General features: G+C 40.7%; 1 protein-coding gene across 2 annotated transcripts; it reads left to right on the top strand.

The window, feature by feature from the left end:
- The first annotated feature begins 121 nt into the window (after positions 1 to 121).
- On the top strand, positions 122 to 24,018 carry MTNR1B (melatonin receptor 1B). Of its 2 annotated transcripts, none has more exons than XM_057375893.1 (2): positions 122 to 338; positions 21,761 to 24,018. In XM_057375893.1, the coding sequence occupies exons 1-2, from the start codon at positions 122 to 124 to the stop codon at positions 22,627 to 22,629; spliced, it is 1,086 nt and encodes a 361-aa protein (XP_057231876.1). In that variant the 3' UTR covers positions 22,630 to 24,018. The 2 variants fall into 2 exon arrangements, 1 of the variants encoding a protein (XP_057231876.1); XR_008965966.1 differs by lacking the exon at positions 122 to 338 and adding an exon at positions 16,097 to 16,157 and having other exon boundaries at positions 21,761 to 21,823.
- The last annotated feature ends 603 nt before the right edge of the window (positions 24,019 to 24,621 follow it).

The following is a 24,621-nucleotide window of genomic DNA, read 5'->3' as shown; positions in this document are numbered from 1 at the left end:
CGCCCCTCCCGGCGGAGCAGCGCCCGGCGCGCCCCTTAAAGCCGTTCCCGCCCGCCCGCGCGGTCAGTCCGCGGGGCCGCCGCCGGTCACCGCGGGGAGGCGCCGGGACGGGGTGGCCGCGATGCTGGAGAACGGCTCCTTGAGGAACTGCTGTGACCCGGGCGGGCGCGGCCGCCTCGGTTTGGCGGAGCGGGAGGCGGCGGCGGGGGGAGCCCCRCGGCCCGCTTGGGTTGTGCCGGTGCTGTCCAGCGTGCTGATCTTCACCACCGTGGTGGACATCCTGGGCAACCTCTTGGTCATCCTCTCCGTCTTCAARAACCGCAAGCTTCGGAACTCAGGTAAGGGCTTGACCCCCACACCCTGCCCCGGCGGCGGCAGGGGGTGGCAAGCACCCGGAGTCCCGCGGGCACCCTGTTCCTCGCTTCCAGCTGTCCTGAGGAGCYCAGCCCTCTTGTCGAGTCTGCTGAAGGCGGGGGACCAGAGCCCCCATCCATTGCTGCTCGTTCTATAGTGTGTGCAGGAACCCCCAGGCGCTCAGTCACCCTTCCCAGAGCACCGCCCCCGCGCTCCCCTCGGGCTCCGTCCTGCCCTCCGTCCATGAATGCGGGTCCTTGAGTGTTCCTAATGAGGCATCTTGTGGTCTCTGTGGAGCTCCCGAGGAGAGGGATCGGTGCCATTCGCTTAAAATACCGGAGACAAAAAGCGTGCCCAAAGCGGCCAGAGGAATGAAGGAGGAGCTTTTAAAAGTTGCTCAAGAGTCCTAAAGATGCGGTGCCGTGCATGCATGGGGAAGCGGCTCAGCCCGCTCGCTGGAGCCTGTATCAGAGCTCGCAGTAGTCTTTCACGAAATCGTCTTTCTTCTCGTCTCCTTACCGCATATCCTTCAACAAGAACGCCACAAATAAAGTGGGGTTTTCTTTGRATAGTGTCTATAGTTTTTCTTGTGTGCGCCAGAATGTTGCTCTGCGGCTTTTACTTGCTAAACTTACTGTCTCTCTCTCCTCATCTCTGCTGGGCTGGTTACACGTGTTTCAAACCACAAAACTCTGTAGTTAAGCACCAACTTCTCCGATTTGTCTCCTGGCCARCTTCCCTGATTCGCGGGCGTCCCGCTGCGTTCGGATCCTTACATCCCGCTCCGCCTCCCCCCGGCGATGGTACCGGTTTGTTCCTGMTGCGCAGAGCTGGGCGCACCTGCGCTCGGCTGCATGCTGGGTGTCGGTGCAGTATAAAGTGCTACCCCCGGAATTGTGGTAAATCTACTACAGCTCTCGTAGTAGCWAGCAGTTCCCGGAATTGCTCATTCCTTCGAGACTCGAGTGCCCTCGTTTTGCCATGCGCACGCAGGTCGGGGTAACCAAACTTTGCTGGGAGCTGGCAGAAGTCCGATGCACTACGTCCCCCGCACTCGGAGCCAGCGGGCTCTGCCATCGGTCCTTTGTATCAGCGGGGGCTCCCTTGCCACGGGGAAGGAGGGAGAGCTGCGGACTTGTTTCTCCTGGGGGTGGAAGGCGATGTTGGTTTGGGGTTTATTTAACCGATGTCGCTTCCCGAGTGCTGTCGTGTCTCACGTGCGGTGATTACAGCTCCTGCTAACGGGGAGTGGGCGCTCGTTCACCCTTGCTTTAAGTTAAATAGTTTTTAGGGTTGAAAGCAATTTATGGGGGGTTAAATCTTGCCCTCCCCAATCGCTGCACGTCTAACTGCAGGCGGGGGATGCCGGCAAGTCCTTTTACCTGGGGCTGAGCGATCACACCCCACCGAGCAGCACCGAACCTGAGCACGTCCGGAAGGGTGGTTTGGCTGAACGGGGAAACACATGGAAAGGCAGCTGGTGGACYTTGTGCTTGTGCTTGGGCTGTCCCTCCCAGGGGAGCAAGCCCAGAGAAGCGGAGCCGTACCGAGGCCGGGAGCGCTGGCACGGCCCGGAGCCGGAGCGGGACCGCGGCCGCCGAGCGGGGCGGAGCGGGGCTGGGCTGGGCTGGGCTGGGCTCAKCTCCACGGCGGGGYAGGAAATCCCTCGGGACCCGCCGTGACTCACTGGAGCTCTCCCGGCCCCCTCGGCGCCGGGGGAAGGCGCTTTCCCGAGGGATTCGCGCCTGGGATCCGGGGGCAGGAAGCGCCCAGGGAACAGCTCTCGCTGGAGAGGGCGGCCCGCCCGAGGCATCAAACCCCGTCCGGGGGAAGCAAGAGAGGGGCTTTCTTCTGAAACGTTCCCTTCGCCCAAACTGCAGCAAAGGGGAGGGTTTGGACTGGAAGAGAGCGATGTCTGAAGAGTAAGTTTCGAGATACTGATCAGAGTATTCCGTGGCACTTTAGGACTGGTGTGGGGGGGGTGGAAGCCCCACGCAAYCAAACGCCGTCATCGTCTTATCTGGTTCAAATACCTACTAATTGATCTCCTCGTAGGATCATCCTTAAGGTGATGTCACTGACCCTGTCCCAAGATCCCTTTATCTTTGATAAGAACTGTGAAGAATAACAGGGAATACCTTCTGCATAATCTTCATAAGGTTAAATACCTTTTAAATTGCCAGTTCTTAGTTTTCGTCAGGGAGACATGGTTCATAGAGGTGAAACTGAAAGGGCATAGTTTGGTAAATGTCCACAGAAGTCTTTTTAGGTAAAATTTCTTGAGGAGGAAGCAGAGTGGAAGAGGACTGCAAACTGATGTGGGTGGAGTGACAGAAAGGATGGGAAGAGAGCTAAGGCAGTACTTGGGAGCCCTTAGCCTCTGGCAAGGAAAGAAGATGGAAAAGCAGGTGGACTTGCAGTTTTCCCTTCTGAGCAAATAAGAAACGACGTATTTGTACTTGCAAGGGGAGTGAATGCAGTAGAAAGTGAAATTGTGAAGAAAAATGAAAGATGTTAGACCTTGAGAGAGAAGAAAAAGATGAAGTCAGGGGAATGGTTATGACAGGAGGACATCCAGATGATTGAAGGAAAAAGGAAGAGCCATAGAATAATGAGCACTTGCTTCCCTTTAAAGAAGTTTATGAGAGATTTTTCTTAGATGGGAGCCTGGGACTTCAAATACATCACAGGTGTATAAGGAATAAACTAACCAGCTCTGCCCACTTATGTAGCACAAGAAGTAATTTTACCTTCAGAAAGCAAAAGAGGACTACAACAGTTTTTCCAGAATTTATCAACACTATTCTGTTCTAGATTTTACAAAGAGATCTCATAACTGGAAACTGTAATTATGCATCACTCTTCTTAAAATTAAAGCATGATCAAAAGTAAATCTAATTTAATGCTGTTATATAATGGGAGGTGCAAGAATGGAGTGAAATAAAATGTCCCATTAGCCTTTGGGCTGGTACATACTATGTTCAGAAGGAGAGAAATAAAGAATGGATAGGACTGGCGCTTCTAGGCATTGCTCATTCACTCCTCAAATTTTGCCTGTCTTTAGAATGATTGTTTCAGATCATATAGAAGCCTTTTTCCTACATTTAAACTAGATTTTGGGGAAAATCTGTGAAGATTCTTCCAAGTAATGCATAGCATAATTGGTATGAATCAACATGCTTCTCTTACATAACTGCACCTAGTCTTTCTGTGAGAGGCTGAGCAACTTCTGATCTCTCAAAATGATTTAATTTGCAGAAATGAATGCTTTTATCAGTTCTAATTCAGGAGGAGAGTAATTTCATCTAACACACTTCAAAATTAAATAAAACTTTGTATGTGGAAATAATAAAATTAAATTAGCATGTCTTTCCATTTGGAATGTCAAATGTGTTCTGGATTTTCAAAAACAATTATTGATTTTGTGTTTGAAGGCAGCTTTGCATAGCTGAACTTTTGAAGTGTTAAAGTTTACAKGCGCTCGACAACCCCTGCTGGATGATCAGGTATCCTGAAGGTGCATCAAGTAAATCAAATCCATTAGATGCTTTTGAGAATGTTCAGGATACACTTGTGTAGCCATAGTTATAAACATAACATTATAARCTGGGGTAAGAACGTGATAGGATGAACTCCAGAAGGTGGGAACCAGCAAGGCATTTCCCACAGGAGAGAGACCAAGCTAAACATTTATACTTCATTGGCCCTAAAGCCAGCATAAAATCAGTGAGAAATGAGAATTAGGCACATTAACTCAGTATCATTTCAAAGAGTAATGAAGACWTGGGACCCTTTGACTTTTGGCAGAATATTAATATTAACCTTGGTGCATTGCCAAAGAATGCATTAGTGCAAAACTGGTATTTTTAGTGCATTTTGTCAGCCCTCCTCACCCTCTCCACTATTTTCTTTTCTGTATATAACAGCTAACACAGAACAATGAGACTGATTTCCATTTGAAAGCAAGATGCTGTTGCAAGACCAATTAAATCAAAATTCATATTTCTTTTACCTGTAAGAATATTGGTTTATTTGTATGTTTAGTTCTGTCTAATGKGCATGTGTCTCTAGAGATGGACAATGCTTCTCACATATACATCTGTACAAAATAAAACAATCCTGAATGTAGAATTATAATTTTGGTACTTACCTGTCTATTAAATAAACATATTCAGCAATATAAGCAAGTCTTTTAGTTGTTTTCCATGCTTGTTCCCTTTCCACAGCGTTCACTCCATGTCTCTSTGGTAGAGCTCAAGGTAAGTTATCATCTCCACTGTTAAATGCTGGTTTCAGTTATTCTGCACCTCTTTGACCACACCAGTTCTCTTTCCCTCCTTTATTCCACCCTTTTTATTGTTCCTGTCCACTGGGATTGAGGATAGTTGTCTCCTGTGATGGAAGTAATCTCTTACTGAACTGCAGTGGAGAAACCTGTTTCTGCAACCACTTGGCAAAAATTGTCTCTTTATATAAGCAGCGATGCTGACAAGAATATATTTTGATAAGCAGAGCATGAGATCTCACTCTGATGGTTTCAGCTTTTGGACTCCCGWCTTCATAAACCCTGGATCCCTGGAATTATCAGCTCTGGGACTGTGTCTGTTTGGCCTTCACATTCTCTCTCACATTCAGCTTGAAGGTACTCAATGCTAAGATATTGAAACATAGCTTTAACATTCATGGAAGTTCATTAAACCCAGCACTTAAAATAAAGCTCTTCTATCTCTTACCTTGATTCAAACTCATTCTTACTTTATTTTAACTTTGTGATTATTAGCTGCAATTCAGAGTGGATATTTTTATTTGTAGGATTACAATTGTCATTTAGTTTGAAYAGATCATTTCTCCACCTCTTGAGAACTGTTGTGCAATATTAATGGAAAGTAAATACATATTTACCTCTCAACCATTTTTTTCATAGTAAACAAGTCAAATGCTTTTAGTTTCCTCTAAGTAGCTGCACTCTTCATTTCCCTGGGTTTTTTTAGCTTTTTTTTTATCACTTGTTCAAACTAAATTAATCTGTCTTAAACAAAAAACTGGCCTGTTCACAGTAATGCAGGTGAAGTACCACCAATACTTTCAAGAAAAAATAAACATTCTATTCTCTTCTGTCCTTTCCTGGATGGACAAAATGGACCTGGTATGCCTTGAAGCCACATTTTCCTTTAATGTGGTAGCAATCATATAGGTGGCTGTTCTTGGTGCAGTCACTTGCTGATGCAGCTCTTCTTTTTCTTTCGTTACACAATTATTCCTTCAGTACCTGACCTCATACCTCATGCTATTTCATTCTATCCGCTTTTTGCTCCTTTAGTCCTCAAGCAAAAAAAGACCTTGACATTTCCCTGTATCAGTGTAGGCTCTCAACTTTGTATTAGCAAAAAATTTCATTAGTTCTCTTTGTGTTTTGTGACGTAATACCTCTGAAACAGGCAAAATTAGTTCAATGTAGGTTATCTCCCTCTGGTCCAACAATTTTCTTTTATCATTGTCCAGGCAGTGGTAACGACAGACTATGAGTGGAACCCTGGTGATTCCAAGGCTGGATCCGTTTAGAGCAACTTCCCAGGTCTGGAAAGTCTAAGTCCAGCATTTATTAAATAAAGATGATCAGATTAGTTGGTACAGCCACTTTGTATAAGCTCACATTGACTTTTATTCCATTTGTCTGTATCTGCATCTTTTATTTTCCTATCCTTCCGAGTTTTTCTCTCCAGCCTTGGTTGCAATTAAGATGAGATTAAGAGCACGAAGATTTCTTGATTCGTTCTTCCTTTTCAATGAYTTCSYACCTTGAATACASKTGCCATGTTAGCACATACTCTATGRTAGACAAATCTTCCAGAGGTGGCARCACTGTTTTACTGTTCKYATTACTCCCTGASTAATTGCTTTTCTGACTTAACTGCGAGCACCATTCATRCAAAAAGAAACAGCATTTGTGCAGCACCATAGCAAAGGAGGAGGAAATGGGTAGTAAAGTGTGAGAGCACCACAGCTGCAAGTGAGTCATGGCAACACTGCTCTTCGGGATGCATGTGGGAGCCAAGCTCTGAGAGAAATGAAATCGCTCAAGCCTGAGAGGAATCTGCACTTTCCTACTGGCAGTGAGGACTAGAGAACATTTCAGCCCCTTTTTACAGGTCCCACATGCAGCTCTCAGTACTTTCAGAATGCGACACTATCTCTGAGATAACAGATGCTAACAAATTCCTGCTATCAAGTATATTCCATCTCTCTGACATTTTTGCTTTATTGTAGATATTTTAATTCCTCATCTGTCAGTCTGCCTTGTCCCCAAGACCACCATTATCATCCTTAATAAAAGGTCTGGCAAAATCTTTCTTCAGACCGGGAGCTGTTTTAACTTGGTTTTCAGGGTCCCCCTCCCCAGGAATTTGTCTTTCCTTTTCTCTTTTGTTACTGTGCTGAGAGGGTGTTTTAGTAATTTTGGAGGTCTTTGCAAAGTCAATGAAGTTTAGGGGCTTTGTCAGTTCCCATTTTATCCATTTTTGCTCTGCCTAAGATTTTTCTTTGGTGGACATGTCTTTTTGTCTTACTCCTAGACTCATTTCTTGCCCCCAATATCCCTACTGAGACAACTTTTCCGCCATCTAGATCTAGAGCCTTATTTTTTTTTCCTATTTTGGATGCAAGTTACAGAGAATATTTTTGTGCCTTTAATATGAAGAAATGCCAACCTTCCTCCACATTCAAGTCCCTAAGCTACTCAATACAGCTGATTTCACTTTTCTAATTACCTTCTTTTATTTATCAAAATGTGCAAGCCCACTTCTTAGCTGTGTCTGTTTTGTTTATTCTTCCATTTAATTTAACCAAAATAATCCCATCTGCTTTCAATACCTTATTTTCTATGACAGGCTCTTCAGGGATGTCTTTGTTCTTTATGAAAACAAAGGCTGGGCTATATTGGCAAATAGACTCTGAATTGAAGAAATCTGCTGGGTSTATGTCCAGAACTCAGCTGCTCTTTCTGTGCTTATTTTCCCCTTTACATAGGAGGACCTTCAGTGTCCTGTTGGTTAATTGGTTCCATTTGTGTTTTCTTACTAAAGCAGAGGTGTTCTCATCCTGCTGAAAGTTTCTGCATTCTTCCCTGTACTTTGTCTTTACAATCCTTCTCCAACGTCATTTTAGCTTTTACCAAGATATCCTCTCTCTCAATCTTTCTCTCAATCTCTCTTCCAATTTTCCCTTCTTTTGTGAGGACAATAGATCTTTCAGTTAGTATTTCTCTTCTCTGATCACTGTTGCATTTCCATTCTAACAGAATTGTTTCCATAAAGTTTTATTTTTATTTCTTACTGGGTTTGGATCCCCTATTTTATTGCATAGGTTCCTGGCATCCTTTAGCTGACTCTACTGCTTTTTATATTACCACTCCGGCTGAACTCCACAATGTTTGAGCTCCTATTTTCTATATTTGTTGCCACCACTTTCCTGAAGCTAAAATTCCCTTGCCCTGGGTGTTAAATGAAGAAACTGTATGATTTCTTTTCAAGCTCTCTTCCCATCTCTCAATTTCAAGTTCTTTTTATTCATTCTGCCAGCTTTGATGGCAAGCTGGTGCCCCATATGCTTAGGTGAAGTCTGTCCGTGAAGATATGAAACCTCTTCCCAGAAAATACCTCCAAATGATCAATACTCTGAATCTGTCTATATAATTTCTAGAACTATTCAGTCATGTGCCCGTGACTCATCTCATAGTTCTGATTATGCTTCTATTCTCTTCTAGGAGAGGAAACAGTATAAGTTCATCACCAGTTCCATCCTCTTTTCTGTGATACTTGGTTCAAACAGTAACCAAATGAGAAAATAAGTCTTCAGAGTTACCTAGGAAATAATAACTCTAAACTTCATGGACCTGTAAGTAAATCGAAAAGTTGAAGAGCAAATCGAAAAGCCAGTATTATTAATTTGTAAAATGGGAAAATTACTTTAACAGTGGAAGAAGTATCCTTTAGCAAAAGGAGGTAGAATTTCCACATAAATTTAGAAAAAGTGAGAAGTGGAAACTTAAGATTGTTATAGATCAGAAAAAAAATCCAAAGAAAACAGAAAGTATTGCAGATATAATGTTTATAAAATAATTATAAGCCTAGAGGGATTGAAATAAGTATTTAGGAGTACCGAAACATCATAAAATAGAAAAAAAAGAGAACTTCTCTATCAATCTACATCACAGGGAATCCTGTTTAGGGTAAAATTGTAACCTGAGGCAAGTTATTCTGCAGCCATCAGGTATTCTATATCCTCCTCTGAGGTACTTGGCAATACCATATTAGATGACAGCTCTRAGTTATCATTTATTTTTACCCTGTAGAATAAGTATTCAGTTTATTGATAAGAGAATAGGAAGTTTATTGCCAAGACCAGCTCCAATATGTTTTTCTTTTAGAATATAAAAATACTAAGTTCAGTATATAGAGCTATTGGTGTGCTTGTCTTTAGAGGAAATAGAGTGATAAGCATTTAGTTGAGCTGCAGAAGTATGTTTCCTCTAACTTGTAAAGAAGCATCAACGGGTGTATTTACCTTGTGTGTTTCATTTGGCACAAGTCCACTCCACCCATGTTTCAAGGAAAGGAAAACCAAAGGAAGCTGCCAGTGCCATGCTTTGCCTGCAACACAATACCCAGCCTCWCCGTAGGGCCAAGTCTAACTCAGACACACAGTGGGTTTTTTTTTTAAACTCAGACTATGAATAAGTTTCCCTTCTTCTTGAAATAACCAATGCAAACATACTCTCAGATACAGGAAACTAGAAGGAGCTCTTAGCATCTGCGTTATGGTCGTTCCAATGGTTCTTAGGAACACTCCTTTTCCTGCCAGCTCTCTCCTGGACTCTGGACTGACATTCCTTTTGCAAGACTCACTGACTTCATGAGGAATGACCTCTCTGCAGTAAAGCTCTATTCTTGGAAGGACCAGCAGAAGCAATTCAAGGATTCATGGTGCTCCTTGGCACAATCAGCCAAAGAGCTGGGACCAAACCTCCCCACAGAGTGCTAGGACAGCTCATTTCAAAAGAATATTTTTTTCATCTATTCTTAGCAGATATGTATTCACCAGGTGACTTGAATCATTGTGTTGAGAATGTTACAGGAGACTGCACTCATTCCATTATATTGGTGACAACCTGTTCTCTGCCTCTAGGAGTAAATTCTACTCCTACTCCATTTCAGATCTTTTGTGAGTGCCACTACCTTCAGATATGCCTTAGAGTTTACCTTCTTAGAAGTTATCCTTTACAAGTGCATATTAGTACCATGACAAAGACTGTCAGGTACATTGCCCTGTTCCCAGGAATACATATGAAAACAGCTATGTTATCCTGAACTGATAAAACAAAAAAAAAAATAAATTTTTTTTCATTTGCAAAAAGGAAGTAATGCCAGGGCAATTTTCATCTTCCTAATAATCAATCTGATTTTTTTAATCTCCCACCTTGATATGGGCATAAAACAKATCTCCTGACAGCAAAAGCCAACAGAAACATGTCTAAATCACTGCGGGTGSAACACTGAGGTGTGCTCTCCCTAACAGCAGTAGCTGCTTTGGAATCTTCTGGTTTGTTTTTGATCTCCATACTGATAAGGACTGAGCTATAYCAGAGACCCAGCATTTTCCTGACATTTCAGCTGCATGTGGGACAGTTATGTCTTGTCATGAAAACAGAAAACAACAGACTAAACACATTCATCAAATGACTGGAATCTTTATTGCTGGGATTCTTTTTAAATTATTTATTAATTATGGAGGTATTTGATTGCACTGTTTAATAAATGCTGCTTAAATTATGCCTGCAAAAAAACCATAACCCTTCTGACAGAGTTACGAAATTTTTCGGCTGTTTTTTATGGACTTGGATCAGTTTCAATGTTTAAATACCTTATGAATATATTAATAATTAATATGATACTTCCATAAATATTGTCATCTTTCTGCTACAGACGACATCTGCTTACCTGTTGGTTTAGGCTGCCATATTTGCACAATGTAGACAGCAATTGTTGTCAGAAGATATCAAATGCAGTTAGTGGARCTAAGAGTATGACTAACAGGAAAAATATCCACTTGATACATCAGCCTTGCAAATATAATTATGTTAACTAATTGTAAGTTTAGAACTTGCAGCTAATTGTAAAATATATCACTGCAAAGAAGACAGGAATGTTTATAATTTGCTCCCATACTGCCTGAAATTCTCAGTGTCCTCTCATTCTAAAGCCAGTTCCATTTTTCCAAATAATTCAAGTATACACAGCATTTCATTTGACTGCATATAGGGAAAAAGAACCTTTTGTGAGCTGGCTGTTACTTATGAATATATGTAATAATAATCAATCTAGGTATTTTTATGTCCTACTTTTTATACAAGTTAAAATAGCCCACTTATTGAGTATTATCTACACAGATTAATGGAAAAGTGTCTATTCAAGATGCTCATTCTGTGCAGATCCTGTCCATGGTGAAGTTCATTGGCACTTTAGGACTTTTAAATTACGTTTTTAGAAGTAGTCAACTCTATTCAGGTTTTCTACTGACAAATAAAAGACTTTTATATTAAAACATGCTGCTTTTCTTCAAGACAAGTAAAGAAATGCAAGTGGCATAGTCACTATGTGCCAACTCAGAGTTATCCCATCCCTCCTTTCTGTGAACTGCCACTTATGGCTCTTAAAACCCTTGGCAATATATTCAAGAGACTAAATGTTCCAACCAGCTTGTTTGAAATTAATTGTTACTCACTGGAACGGGCAGGGTGTAATTTTTTGATTGTTACAGAGAAAATAAATATCTGATTAACAGGGGATTGGTATCTTCGATTGCCTTTGTCTTGTTATGTTAGAGGTCATGATAGAAAGAATATTTAAAATTCAAATTCCCCAGCCACAAGTCAGATAGTACACTGTTACATTCCAGGTGTTTTACTGGCATAAAATATAGTGTCAGAAAGTGAGTGTTGTGCCATGGAAATGTAGAGCACTCCTACTCAAGGACAAAAAGTCTCCCTGTGATATTTTTTAAGTGACTGCAAAAGTACTTGCTATTGGATTCACAGATGGGGTTAGAGTCCACGGGCAAAAGATTACTTTCTGAGTGAGTTTTCATGTTAAGCAAGATTTTCCTTTCTTTTTTTTTTTTTTTTTTTTNTTTTTTTTTTTTTTTTTTATTCTTCCTGTTGCAGTCATTAGAAGCAAAATGTGTAAAATGTTAATCAGATGTTGAAGCAGGCCTTGTAAAAAGATGGTTTAATCATACTGATTTGCCTAGAAGAAATTATCTACTGGTAAGTGGGTTGAAAGAGTTTACAAGATTTTCCCTATGATTATGGTCCTGGATATGAAACAGCAGCTATACAATCCAGAGTCCACTTGCAGAGGTGGACATCTGCTGTTTCAAAGTAGACAAAAAATTAACTATTTTGAGGTCTTGTAATTAGGCCTTTAGTTAATCTGAAAACAAAGTAATCTTCTTTAGTCACTCTTATGCACCACCTGGTAGTCTAGGACCATAAAGGCTGTAAAAKTTGCTATACAGCCAGCTTCCTGGTTAAATATGAAGCAAGAATATCTGCTCTGCTTATGGAGAGCAAACAAAATAGTRAAGTATGTGACCTGCAAACACAGCATTCTCATATAGCATATATACAAGTGATTTCCATTTGATCCTGATTAAGTAAAAATTCGTTTGGTCCAGTTTACAAGTGTATTCACACAGYAAAAGAGGTGTTAGTCAGTATGTTAGGCAGACAGAAGTCACCCACAGCTCTCTCTGGATCACAGGCCAGCAGGTCACTARCTGGGGTATCAGCTAGAGCTGCCACAAGGGGCTGGTCTGAAGGGCTATTTGTAATCAGTTCACAGTGCTCAAAGGTCATCAAAGTAGCATGTGGAACAGGATTCTGCAACCAGCATAAGCTGAACCTGGTATGTGAGTATCTACATAAGGAGGAACATTCTAGCCTTCCTGAAGACAGTGGCAATTGCTTTCTAAAAATTATTTTGCTAGGAGCTGCTGCCTCCTGCCTATTTCTGTGCAGCCCTTGCCACACTCCACTCTCCACACCCCTGGAGTTCTGTACCTTTATGGATCTGCAGATGTACTCCTCTGGAAATGTTTCTGGGTCCAAGTTCTCTGTTTGGCTCAGACCATTATGTSCAGTCAAAGATTGCTCAGTTTTACTTTCACAAGGAATCCAAAAGCAGAGGTATAAGCAAAACAAAGCCCTGTTCTATTCTAATCTGCACTGGGGCCTCTTCTTCTGACCAAGCAGGTCTTAGCTCATGTTAATGACCATGTCTGGTCTCTGCACGCATACTAACAGCTATGATCTTAGGTACCCTCTGCTATTTAGTAGATCAAGTAGACCCCTTATCTGTTGCAAAATTGACAGCATCTATTCCCTAGTGAAACTGATATTTCTATTCCCTAGTGAAAATAGTAAATATCCTGTTACTCCTTCCTTACTGGRACAAGTCACCCTAAGAGGCTGTTGAGTCTCTGTGGCTGTAGACAATCCAAGCCTGACTGGACAAGGCCCTGAACAAACCACTATAGTTTATCCCTCTTTGAATGGGAGGGCTGGACTAGATGAACTCGAAACAACAATTCCAGTTTCCATGGTTCTATGGCTATATTGGTTGCATGCCCCTGTCCTCCTTCATTTACCTATCTCACCAATATCATCACTTGCAGGTCCAGCTACAGCAAGTTTTTGTCTTGTCATTTTTCAAGGCTTCTACTGGCTCTCAGAAAAGACCTTGATTCAGCAAATGATCATTACACAATTTGTCTGTATTGAGTTGGAACACAAAGCAGCTAATACTTCAGAAGAGAATACACAATCATCTTCTGTAAAAGCATTTTATTTATTCATCTGTTCACATGCTGTTTACAAACCTATGAGTATCATTATAAGATGAATCATGTCACTGTACTTTGCTTTAAGACCTTGTTTCCAAAAGAAGCAGATGGCAGAGACTGACAACAGCTTCTGAAGACATTCATCTTCCTATGCATGTAGAGTGATGAGGCCTTCCAAAAGCTCAGAACAAAAAGGGTAAGACTTTTCCTTACTGAAAGCATTTTCATCAAGTATCATCTATTTTCTTCCTTGGTGAAACAGAAAACAAGAGAAGGAAAGAAGATCATAATGAAGGGACTCCACAGCATGTTAGAAGCAGTGGCAACTTGTCAACATAAGTGTTATCCACGTTAGATGTTCCTGTGTACTCTATTTACTGCAGTGTATCAGATCCTATTTTATGAAAATCCAGGATCCTCCATCATGCCTGAGAGCTGAACACAGGAACACCTAAAAGTACATAGCAGCAATAATGGGCTTAGAGTTGGTTTCTTTTTGCAGATGGAACCAGTTGACACRTACATGATTTGCACAAATTTCTCACTGTAGCTGTCATCTGCTGCAAATCYTTCACCTGCAGCCCGACAGAGCAGCTGAGCAAATCACTGTGCAAATTGCCACTTGGATGACTTTGGTTCTGTAAGTGGACATCCCAACATTTATACTGGTCAAAATGTTCTGGTCTGTTTAAATTGGTCTACAGGGCAAAAGTACAAGATGCACCTTATCACAGCTAATCAAATCTCTTGGCTAATTKGTGCTAAGTGTGTCCCATAGTCCCCAAAAGTCCCCAATTTAATTCACTTTACCAGCCTGATAGCCTGAGTATCTTCAGTAATATCTTAAGCCTTATATTTTAAAATACAACTATTTCATGTCTGAGATTTGTTGGTTTGGTTGGTTGTTTTGTTGTTTTTTTTTTTTTAATTCAACTAATCTGCTAGCAAATATTAAAATAAAACACAAACCAAACAGCTTAACAAAACATGGGTTTAGTTTGAACAAAGTTATTTTCATTTTTCAATTTCCTGCCCTCCTTTCTAAAAGAAGGTGGAAGTTAAGTTATTCTAAGGACTAGAATAATGTTTTATTTCAGTAACAAAGAAAAAAAAAATTATTTCCTTTGACACAAATTCAGAGTAAAGACAGTAGCAAAGATCAAAGTAATAACGAAGGTGATGGAATGAGCTAGCCTTTCATACAATATAAATTAAGATCTCTCAGGGCATAATAAAATTTTGTCCAGAGATTTTAGAAGTGAAATATCCTTACTTTGTTTGCTTCCACACTTCAGTCTTTCWTAGTTGATCTGGAGCAAGTTTTAGGGTAGGGTTTTTGTTTGTCTCTTTAACAAAGTAACATCCTATAAAATGCTACATATTCCACCTTTTTCTATGACAGCACTATAGTGCTGGAAAYAGAAGTTATTAAAAATTATGGGTTGCCCAGGTCTTTATAGAAGCTAACTAGATTGCACCTGTTGTATTTTACAGCTTTTCGTATTAGCCCCTTTGTCAGCTGTAAATGAGTTTCCATACTTGCAGTTGTACAAGTAGGTTTCCTATTCTTTCTTGGTTGAAGCAATCAACAGCTGTGATTACTTCAAGGGAAGAAAATTAAGCTGATGTGTACTGGCAAACACAGAAAACACGACTTCTTTCATGAACCAGTGAAAGAAACAGTCTGTTTTTGTTGTTATTTAGCAATTGTGCTCAGTCCTCAGAGTGAACGTCTTGGCTTCACTCCCCAGTGAAAAGCAAGATGTCTCTCTAGAGAGAGACATCTAAACTGAAAAAGGGGAGATTTTAAATTAAAGAGGCTACACTTGGATTAGATATGAGTAAGAGATTCTTTACYGTGAGGGTGGTGAGGCACTGGCACAGGTTGCCTGGAGGAGCTGTGAATGCCCCAATCCTGGATGTGTTCAAGGCTGGACTAGATAGGGCACTGAGCAACCTGATTCAGTGGAAAGTGTCCCTGTCCACAGTGGGGGATTGGAAATAGGTGATACTGAAGGTCCCTTCTGTCTCAAGCTGTTCTATGATTTTGTGAGTCTGTGATTCTCTCAGCAACAACACGGGCCTCTTCCATCCTAGGCTATCCTGAAGGCAAGAGCTTGACTTCAGTGCTAGGGTATGAAAATAAGAGATCTTCTCCCCTGATCCTGCTGCAAAATACAGCACAGTTTCAGATGGCTGGACACATGGAACAGGCATAGCCAGACTCATACACTGTCTTTAACTGTAGATTGAATCAGGCACTGAGGAGAGAAAGAGCAACCCTGTATGACACTTCTGTATTCTTACAACTTRTGATTCCTTCCAACTCAGAGGATTTCCCAAACCTACTATGGTATGTCTGTTAAGTAACCTTCGAATGATGTCTCTTAAAGTACTTTCCCAGTCTTCCCTTGAACACAAGTACAATTTTTACATCTGTAAAATCTGTTAAGGATTTACTACCTAGTGCAGCAACCACTCCCTTTTGTTTGCTTTTAATACAACTAGCTTTGCTTAATAGCTCTAGCTCTTCTCTTGGCTCCATCCCTCAGCATCAGGATGCCACTATGATTTCGTTTGGGAGAAGAAAGCTGGACCAGTGCTGCCACTTTTCCCAGAGAGTGCCTAGCAGGGGGGGCATTATCTAAGAGAGAAAAGCAAGAGCAAAGCTCATGAACCTGAAGTGTTCTTCCTAATCAGTGTCTAGGAGAGCTCCTGCACCTATCTCAGTTTCCCAGCTGTTAAATCATTAGAAGGATTATTTTTATTTTTTTTTAAATGAGCATACTGATAAAGAACACGCTACAATGCAAGTGRTAACCTATGTATTCTGATTCTAGGCTGAAATTCTTGAACATAACCTAGAAAGAGACAAGCACGCTAACCCCAGAAGAGCAGCAGGGCTGGTGAGTAGGGCACTCTCTGGGGACTATGGGAGACACAAGCTCAAGTCTTCTTCAAAGAAGGGCTCTTCTATGTGGAAGTGTCCTAACCACGAGGCAACAGTGACATTTCTAGCAGTACAGCCTGTCTTGCCTCTTCTGCTTCCCCTTTTCTTCCTGAAAACACCCAACACTGGAAAATTTTCTGCAATCTCAGAAAGTATCAGAAGCCCAGAAATGTATTTATCATCCCGTAAAGGTAGTATCTGACTAACGACCGGCGTTTTGCTTCGGAAGGACCAGCCACGGGCGCTTCCTCCCGCTCTGCCAGACGCTGCCATGTGCTGTCTCTGCTGTGGCTCCCGCACTAGGTGGCAACAGAGAGTCACCACCGTCCCCACCGGCACCGGAGGAAGCCGCAGGCGAGCCAAATTCTACACCCAGGGGTTAAAAACCTCACGGTTTTCTTACTAAGCTCTTAACAGCACAGCACTTTTGCACCTGTAGTCTATTAGGAAACTCAAAGCTGCAAACTCGTAGCAAGGGCTGGTGTTCCCATATTTAACCAGAGGGAGAAGAAGAGTGAGCGCGCAGGAAAAGTAGAGGTTTTGTTTTGGGTTGCATTCATACCTAGCTGTCAAGCGTGCCAAAATCATGATCTCAAAAACAACAGTGCAACTTAGGTACCTCTCTTCAGTAAATCTGTGCTGACACCTGAGAGCTCTGCCTAATAAACCTAAAATTCAGCTCCTGCAAATGTAGCTCCCAGCACTAACTCACAGTTGCAGATATAGGGCCAAGCACACAGGYCTGTTCTAGTTCAAGAGCCTGCAAGTCGCTAAGCCACAATCTCAAGGTCCTTTTTACATGCTAAATTTCTGKTTTTGTGAGTCCTGCATTCTTCCTGGGGCCAGTCCTGGTCAATGTCTTTATCAGTGACAAGGGGATCAAGTGCACCCTCAGTCAGTTTGCAGGTGACACCAAGCTGGGCAGTAGTGTTGATCTGCTGGAGGGCAGAAAGGCTCTGAAAAGGGATCTGGACAGGCTGGATTGATGGACTGAAGCCAATTGTACGAGGTGCAACAAGGCCAAGTGCTGCATCCTGCCCTTGGGTCACAACAATTCTGTGCCGTGCTGCAGGCTGGGACAGGGGCTGGGAAGCTGCCTGGTGGAAAAAGCCTGGSACTGCTGGTCAACAGCAGCTGAATGTGAGCCAGGGTGTGCCCAGGTGGCCAAGAAGGCCAGTGGCAGCTGGCCTGGATCAGCAATGGTGTGGCCAGCAGGACCAAGGCAGTGATTGCCCCCTGTACTTGGCACTGGTGAATCCCATGTTCAGTTCTGGGCCCCTCACTACAAGAAAGTCATTGAGATGCTGGAGCGTGTTCAGAGAAGGGCAACAGAGCTGGGGAAGGAAGCACCTGAGGGAGCTGGGTGTGTTAAACCCAAAGAAAAGCAGGTTCACAAGGCACCTTATTGYTCTCTAAAACCACCTGAAAGGAGGTTGTAGCCAGGTAGGGGTTGGTCTCTTTCCCCAAGTGACAAGTGAAGGGACAAGAGTAAGGTGGACTCAAGTAGCACTAAGATGGGTTTAGATTGAATATCAGGAAAAATTTCTTCATTGAAAGGGTTGTCAATCACTGGAACAGGCTGCCCAGGGAAGTGGTAGAGTCACCATCCCTGGAGGTATTTAAAAGTGGTGTAGATATGGTACTGGAAATGTGGGTGAGTGGTGGACTTGGCAGTGCTGGGTTAACAGTTGAACTTCATGCTCTTGAAGGTCCTTTACAATCTGAATTATTTTATGATTCTACTCCCAGTGAGGASTTCTTCTTTGTACATATAATAGGACAATTATAGTGACCAATTATTCTAAAGAGTTTCATAGAACACACATTTCCTAAAGAAGAAATGACCTGGGTGTTTCATAAACCGAAGACCAGCTTTGATTCATTGTTTATGCTATTGTTTTTGCTAGAGYCTCTAAAATATGCTGTTCTGGTGGAAATATATTGCCTGTCCCTTTCCCTTACATCAAAGTCCAGAGTACACCTAAATAATATCTGAAATCATGAAATATAACTACAAAAGAGCATATCGCTGCTTTTAAACTGTCATATTCAAAGAAAACAAACACCCATCTGGCATTTGTTTGGAGTATCATGTTACACCTTCTGTTAGCAACACACTGTTGAACATGATACCAAATTAACATGTCTCAGTAAATCAAAGCTTAYCCTAGGTCTTGGCTTGCTCTGTCACACGGAATTCAAATGTCAGTGTGTGAAAGACTTAATTCTCTGCTCTACCTGCTGCCGGTGCCGTAGATTGAAGAGGGTGATGTCCGCATGCAATGTGTAACAACTTGTTAAACAAATGGGTGACAACCAAAACACCACCCAAGAAAAAAACCTCAAACAACACATGATATATAATTAAGCATTTTCACCTGTTTGAAACCAAAGACAGAAGARAAACCTTTAAAAAAAAGTTGTTGATTCCAATTGCTTTTGAGCTTGGTGGAGACGTTAAAAGTCAGTTGTCATTTCAGAAGGCAGATTCTTAGCCCTTAAAAATTCTGGCCTTACCAAAAATTTTCTTCTGTGAATAAATTGCTACCACATGAAGTCGTATCAGAATTACAAGAGGGTATGACAGTCCTCTTTCTCCTGTTAGTTGTGGTAAGAAAACCAATATGTGGGAACACTTCATGCAATGTTGGTCCAGTTCTGTTGCACCCAAAGTCAATATCAGAACTTATTTTTTTATGCATACAAATATTAYGGTTTCAAACAGCATGGATGTGGATCTTTTTGAATACCTGGCAAGACATTTGGCTTTGAGTAGCTACTGCTTGTAATTAARGGGCCTTTCCATTCCAGTGAACAAATGGCTTTTTTACAAATTCTCTCTCTTATGAAACTGAAATCTAGGAACTAAGTCCACCGAGTAAATTCCAGAGGTAATGATAATAATTCCAGCTAGATAAAAATTCTGTGCTTTCTATTCCATTACATGCAGAAAAAAAATGCATGTACCGCTTTAGTTATATTACGAAGGTTATTTAGGCCACTCTAAAAGCTGTCTGCCAAGTGTATCAAAGAACATTTACTTTCTCCAAGCATATAAAAGGTGTCTAAGACCTTTGATTTCTCAAAATGTTCATTATTTATGTTTTATGAATTAGGAAAGTTTCTCTCTRCTTCTATAGATTATTCATTGCAGTAATACAACATTAAATTTAATTCTGCAGTCATCCACAAAGACAGAAAAATACCATTGGATCTTACTTTGCAGTGCACAGTGAGAACATTCAACCTGTAAATGGCCATAGAAGTGACAAATCACCTGAGGCCTTTATAGATATTGGACCATTTTTCTTCTGAGTTGTAAACTAGTAAATTAAGTTTTTGACAAGTTCCTTGCTAACTCTATTCATTCATTACACCTGAAATTTTCAAGAAGCCCTAAATTGCAGAAAGAATTTTGAAAATAACTTGCTAAATGTATTTTACCATAAATTTCCAAATATGATTGAAAGAGCTGAATGCCCACTCTATTTCAACTGGACAATTACATTTTAGATAGAAGCTAATGCTGGAAGGCCTTAGAGTTTAGATTAATCTTAGTGCACACACCCCAGACTAAATTCTCTCCTTCTCCAAAAGGCATTCTAAAACAGAAAAAAGAGTCTTTTTGTCTTCCTTCTTGCCTTTCTTTCTTCCAACGTCTGACTTCTCTGTCTTCTAATATCAGATACAGTGATGAAAAAACAAAAGAGAAATTATTGTTGCCATGATGTAAGTACATTCTGATAAAGATGCCCCTGTTCTTTTGTTAGTTTTGTCTTTTGTCCTGTTTACCRTATGGCTAGAAGGGGCCTTCACAGTCATCCTTCCTGTACAAAGGGATCAGCTTTATCTAGGCCAGCACTGACAAATACTTATTTTCTGTTTTCTTACAAACTTTATTGGCAGACTCAAAGCAAGCTGCTCCCACATTTCCTTCTTCCTGCCATTAAAATCTTTTTTTTTAATGTCTACCTTGAAACTTCCTTGTTGTGACTGAAGCTTGCTTGGATTCACAACAATCATGGGAATGGGTTATATCCTTCCTGCTTTGCTTATTTGAAGTTATCACATSTCACTCAATCGTCTCCCCAGCTTGTTCAATCTTTTCTCACAWATCTTAAAGCTGAAGCTATGGTAACACTTGTATAGCTTTTTAAAATATACTAAACAGGCTACTAAATACATAACAAGGAACCATCTAAAATAATTTATGCACCACTCTTGAGATGACCCTTGTTTCTGAGGGTACAGATGGATAATCCTGCTTTCCATTCAGTTTACTCACTTTTGTGCAAATTCTGATGAGCATGGTTGTCCCCTAAAGTGTATGGGAGAAAGATAGCTCCCCATTCCTTAATTAGGAAGCTGCAGATGTAAAGCAGGTGGGGAAAACARAGTAGAGGTGTAATTCTGTCATTTTTGGTGAGTATATTTCTACATGGTTGTTCCTTTTATGACTTTCTGTTAATGCCATTCTTAAAATGACATGGAAAGCTGCTTTGTTAGTTGAGGACTAGTAAGCTCAGAATTTTTAAAATGGAGTATCTAACTGCTTTTCTCAAAAAAAATAATTATGTTCCACGCACAATTTTTAAAATTGCTTAGATTTTTTGCATATCAGTTCTTTCAGGAGAAAAAAAAGGGTCTGCAAGCCATATACAAACCCATAAAAGCCACATACATTTTGTGCTACACAAATGACAAGAATTTGAAGTTATACCTCTGTCTTCCAGAATGAAGTTCCTAAAGAACATTTTTTCAGTAATATAGTTTACTTTCTCACTACTTTGTAAAAAATACGCTTAGATACAATGTCCAGAAATTTCAAACTGATGAAGAGGACGCTGTTCAAAGAGAGGCAATTGGGTTCAATCTTATCACCTATATACCCTTAGTATCATCATTAGAAATTTTCAATACTTTTTCTTGCATGGAAGTTTGCTTTGTATAATTAAATAAGCTTTTCTGCAGAGAGTGGTAAAGTCAATCCAATGAGAAAATAACTGCAGTATGGGTAGGCCATTCATGCAGAAAATATCTATACTACAGAATGTTGTGTGGCAATTTAGAGTATATGTAAAACAATGCATCCTTCCAATAGCTATAGACCTAGTCTTTGTACATCCTTATCCCTGATACTTGTCAAGCCTGATAGGATTCCAATGATAGGTTAGAATGGCACAATGGCTCACCTACCACAATTTAGACTTTTCTTCTTTTTCATTTTATTCAATCCAGCTGTGGAATTAGCTACGCTTGAACAACTCAACGTACTTGTGTAACCGTTCACCAATGGCTATGTTTATTAAAGACAAAAAGGGCAAAGAGTATACAATCCAGTCACCAACAGATTTGAAACCTCCTGTTGCTGCAGATATTTCCATGGTGTTCTAAATTACGTTGTAAAATTATTTCCGTTTTGGTCCTATATACCTGCTGCTTGCTGACATCATCAATAATTTAACATTGCAGATATCCAAAATYCTGTAACATTTTTCTTCTTGCTCACAGCTATGTTTGCTTTCAGACTTAYGTCTGTGTATTTTTCTTTCCCTCCAGGTAATGCATTTGTGGTGAGCCTAGCTTTGGCTGATCTGGTGGTGGCCTTGTATCCATACCCGCTGGTGCTCCTAGCTATTTTCCACAATGGATGGACTCTGGGTGAAACGCACTGCAAAGCAAGTGGCTTCGTGATGGGACTGAGTGTAATAGGCTCCATTTTCAACATCACTGCAATTGCAATTAATAGATATTGCTATATATGTCATAGTTTTGCCTATGACAAAGTGTACAGCTGTTGGAACACAATGCTGTATGTCTCCTTAGTCTGGATATTAACAGTAATTGCGACTGTGCCAAATTTTTTTGTTGGCTCTCTGAAGTATGATCCACGCATCTATTCATGCACGTTTGTTCAGACTGCAAGCTCCTACTACACRATAGCTGTTGTGGTCATTCACTTCATTGTCCCTATCACCATTGTCAGCTTCTGCTACCTTCGCATTTGGGTTTTAGTGCTGCAAGTCAGAAGACGAGTCAAGTCAGAAACCAAGCCAAGATTGAAGCCAAGTGACTTCAGAAACTTTCTCACCATGTTTGTTGTTTTTGTGATTTTTGCCTTTTGCTGGGCACCTCTAAACTTCATCGGACTGGCTGTAGCCATTGATCCTACAGAAATGGCACCAAAAGTTCCTGAATGGCTATTTATTATAAGCTACTTAATGGCCTATTTCAATAGCTGCCTTAATGCAATAATATATGGTCTTCTTAACCAGAATTTTCGGAATGAATATAAACGRATTTTAATGTCACTGTGGATGCCAAGGCTTTTCTTCCAGGACACATCCAAAGGAGGAACAGATGGCCAGAAGAGCAAGCCTTCTCCTGCTTTAAACAACAATAACCAAATGAAAACTGAGACCTTGTAAATGTGTAATAGTCAATGCAAGAGTTTGTCATGGAGAAAACCAAGATCATAGTTGTAATGTTCTGGTCATTTCTGCTTACTTTTGGGGAGTTTCCACTTGGATCACACTTTATGACTGGAATACTGTCTTCATAGTAAAGCACATTGCTCTCCATTGGTGATTTAGAGAAGACATAAATTGAAAATGTGTTTCAGAATTAAAGCAACAGGTGGGTGCAAGCTGTTTTAGTTCTGAGAGCTGAATCCTGCTTCAAGACATAAGAATGAGGTWTTTTTTTACTTCAGCAGGAGTTTTGTGTTCTTTATACAAGATCAGGATTCATTTCGTAGAAGATGTAGTGAAGGTACTTGTCCATGTGTACAGCACCTCATTAAGCCTGTGGAGCAGGATTTCCCCCCCTTCTGTATCTGAACAGAGGGTGAGACAGACACTCTATTTTCCAYACATAAGCCAAATGTTGCATTTCTGTGCATGTACTGATGACAGTAACRGTGTCTTTGCATCAAATTTGTAAACTGGAGAGAAGAATATTTGTGTAAAACCAAATATTAACATTAGAGTCTTTCMTCACAGGTTTTCATTCTTACATACRTTGASAATGGGAATACACTGCATCTACTCTGTTCATCTTTTGTGGTCAATTTAATAGTAGATAATGTAATACAGCTGGTTGATTTCTCACACATTTACTTTACACAATATTGTTTCTTTAGAAAAAATTTAATTTTCATTGAACCTCATTTATTTACTCAAATATGTGTATATAAAATGTCATTTGATGCACTTTAGCACACCTTACACATTTGCAACAGGCTGGAAATTATAGCATATGACCTRTGATCATCTGGAGTGGCAACTGGACACTAAACAGGATATCCTACATCATCTCAAAATATGCTAGACCAGAAGAAGAACCCCTTTTAATGGTAATAATGGTAGCTGATATTCTTGACTYACATGTCTACATCTAATCTCGAACAAAACCCACTGCAGGTGTCCTAAGACAACCTTCTATGCTCCCTTTAGTGGAGATGTGTTTCCTTCCATCTGTGATGATAAACACACATCCAAAGATAGGATTGATGGCTTTGTGGAGGTGCTGGTCTCCTTTCACTGACTTTAGAAGCAGCTTTGTTTACTAGTTCAGACATCTAATTTTGGATGGCTAGAGAGGGATTTCTCTTGCCTAATTTGGGACAAATCCACTGTAGATGTTTGCACACAACCCATTTTCTAAATACCCACAATAGCCCATAGAGTTCAAGGAAATTATTCCTTTTCTCTTGAAATAGGTATCTTTATTGGTCCGGGGAGCTGATCAACAGAACTCAGTGACTGTACCTTCACTGACTGTAAGAGAGATCAGGCAGCTCACACACACACATTTCAGGCAAAGAACAGGTGATCTTAATTCCATAAATAGCGGACCTACACTTCACATTTGCAGTTCATAAAATAAAACTATTGTTTTCCATTTTATTTTTAAACTCAGCTCAAATTCAAACTGGATTTCTGCTTTTCCAGGTAACAAACACATTGTAACAGTGATTGTGCCAATCAGATTACAATTTGGGCTAGACTCCACAGCATTACAGTAATTTACACGATGTGGTTGTATTATCTCTAAATCAGACTAGGGATCTGTGTGCAAGAACACAGTCAATGAGCTGATTTTATCATTAGATTTGAAATGCACATTACTCTTAGCATTTTTTAGCAGTGCTGTTCAGGGTAGAGGGGCTAGGTCTCTGGTAAATCCTTGTCAGTATAGAAATTGGACCATGAGGAATTCAGGTTCCTATTACATTCCAGTTTGGGTTTCCTGACCTGTCTATTAGGAAAAATATTCCTATAGGAATATTAATTTATACAGCAAATATACTGCTTCTAAAGTCATAAAGATGTATTAAACAGCACCCTTATGTTGTTAGTGATAGAAAAATATCAAAGAACCACGGTATTTTAAATGTTCTATTTTCTTGCCAAAAGGCT

This window comes from Malurus melanocephalus, unplaced genomic scaffold (assembly GCF_030028575.1).
Source record: "Malurus melanocephalus ecotype Western Australia unplaced genomic scaffold, MMel_1.1 scaffold_262, whole genome shotgun sequence".
Classification (NCBI taxonomy): domain Eukaryota; kingdom Metazoa; phylum Chordata; class Aves; order Passeriformes; family Maluridae; genus Malurus; species Malurus melanocephalus.
Note: the sequence above shows the minus strand (reverse complement) of the source record. Positions and strands in the feature narration are given on the sequence as shown.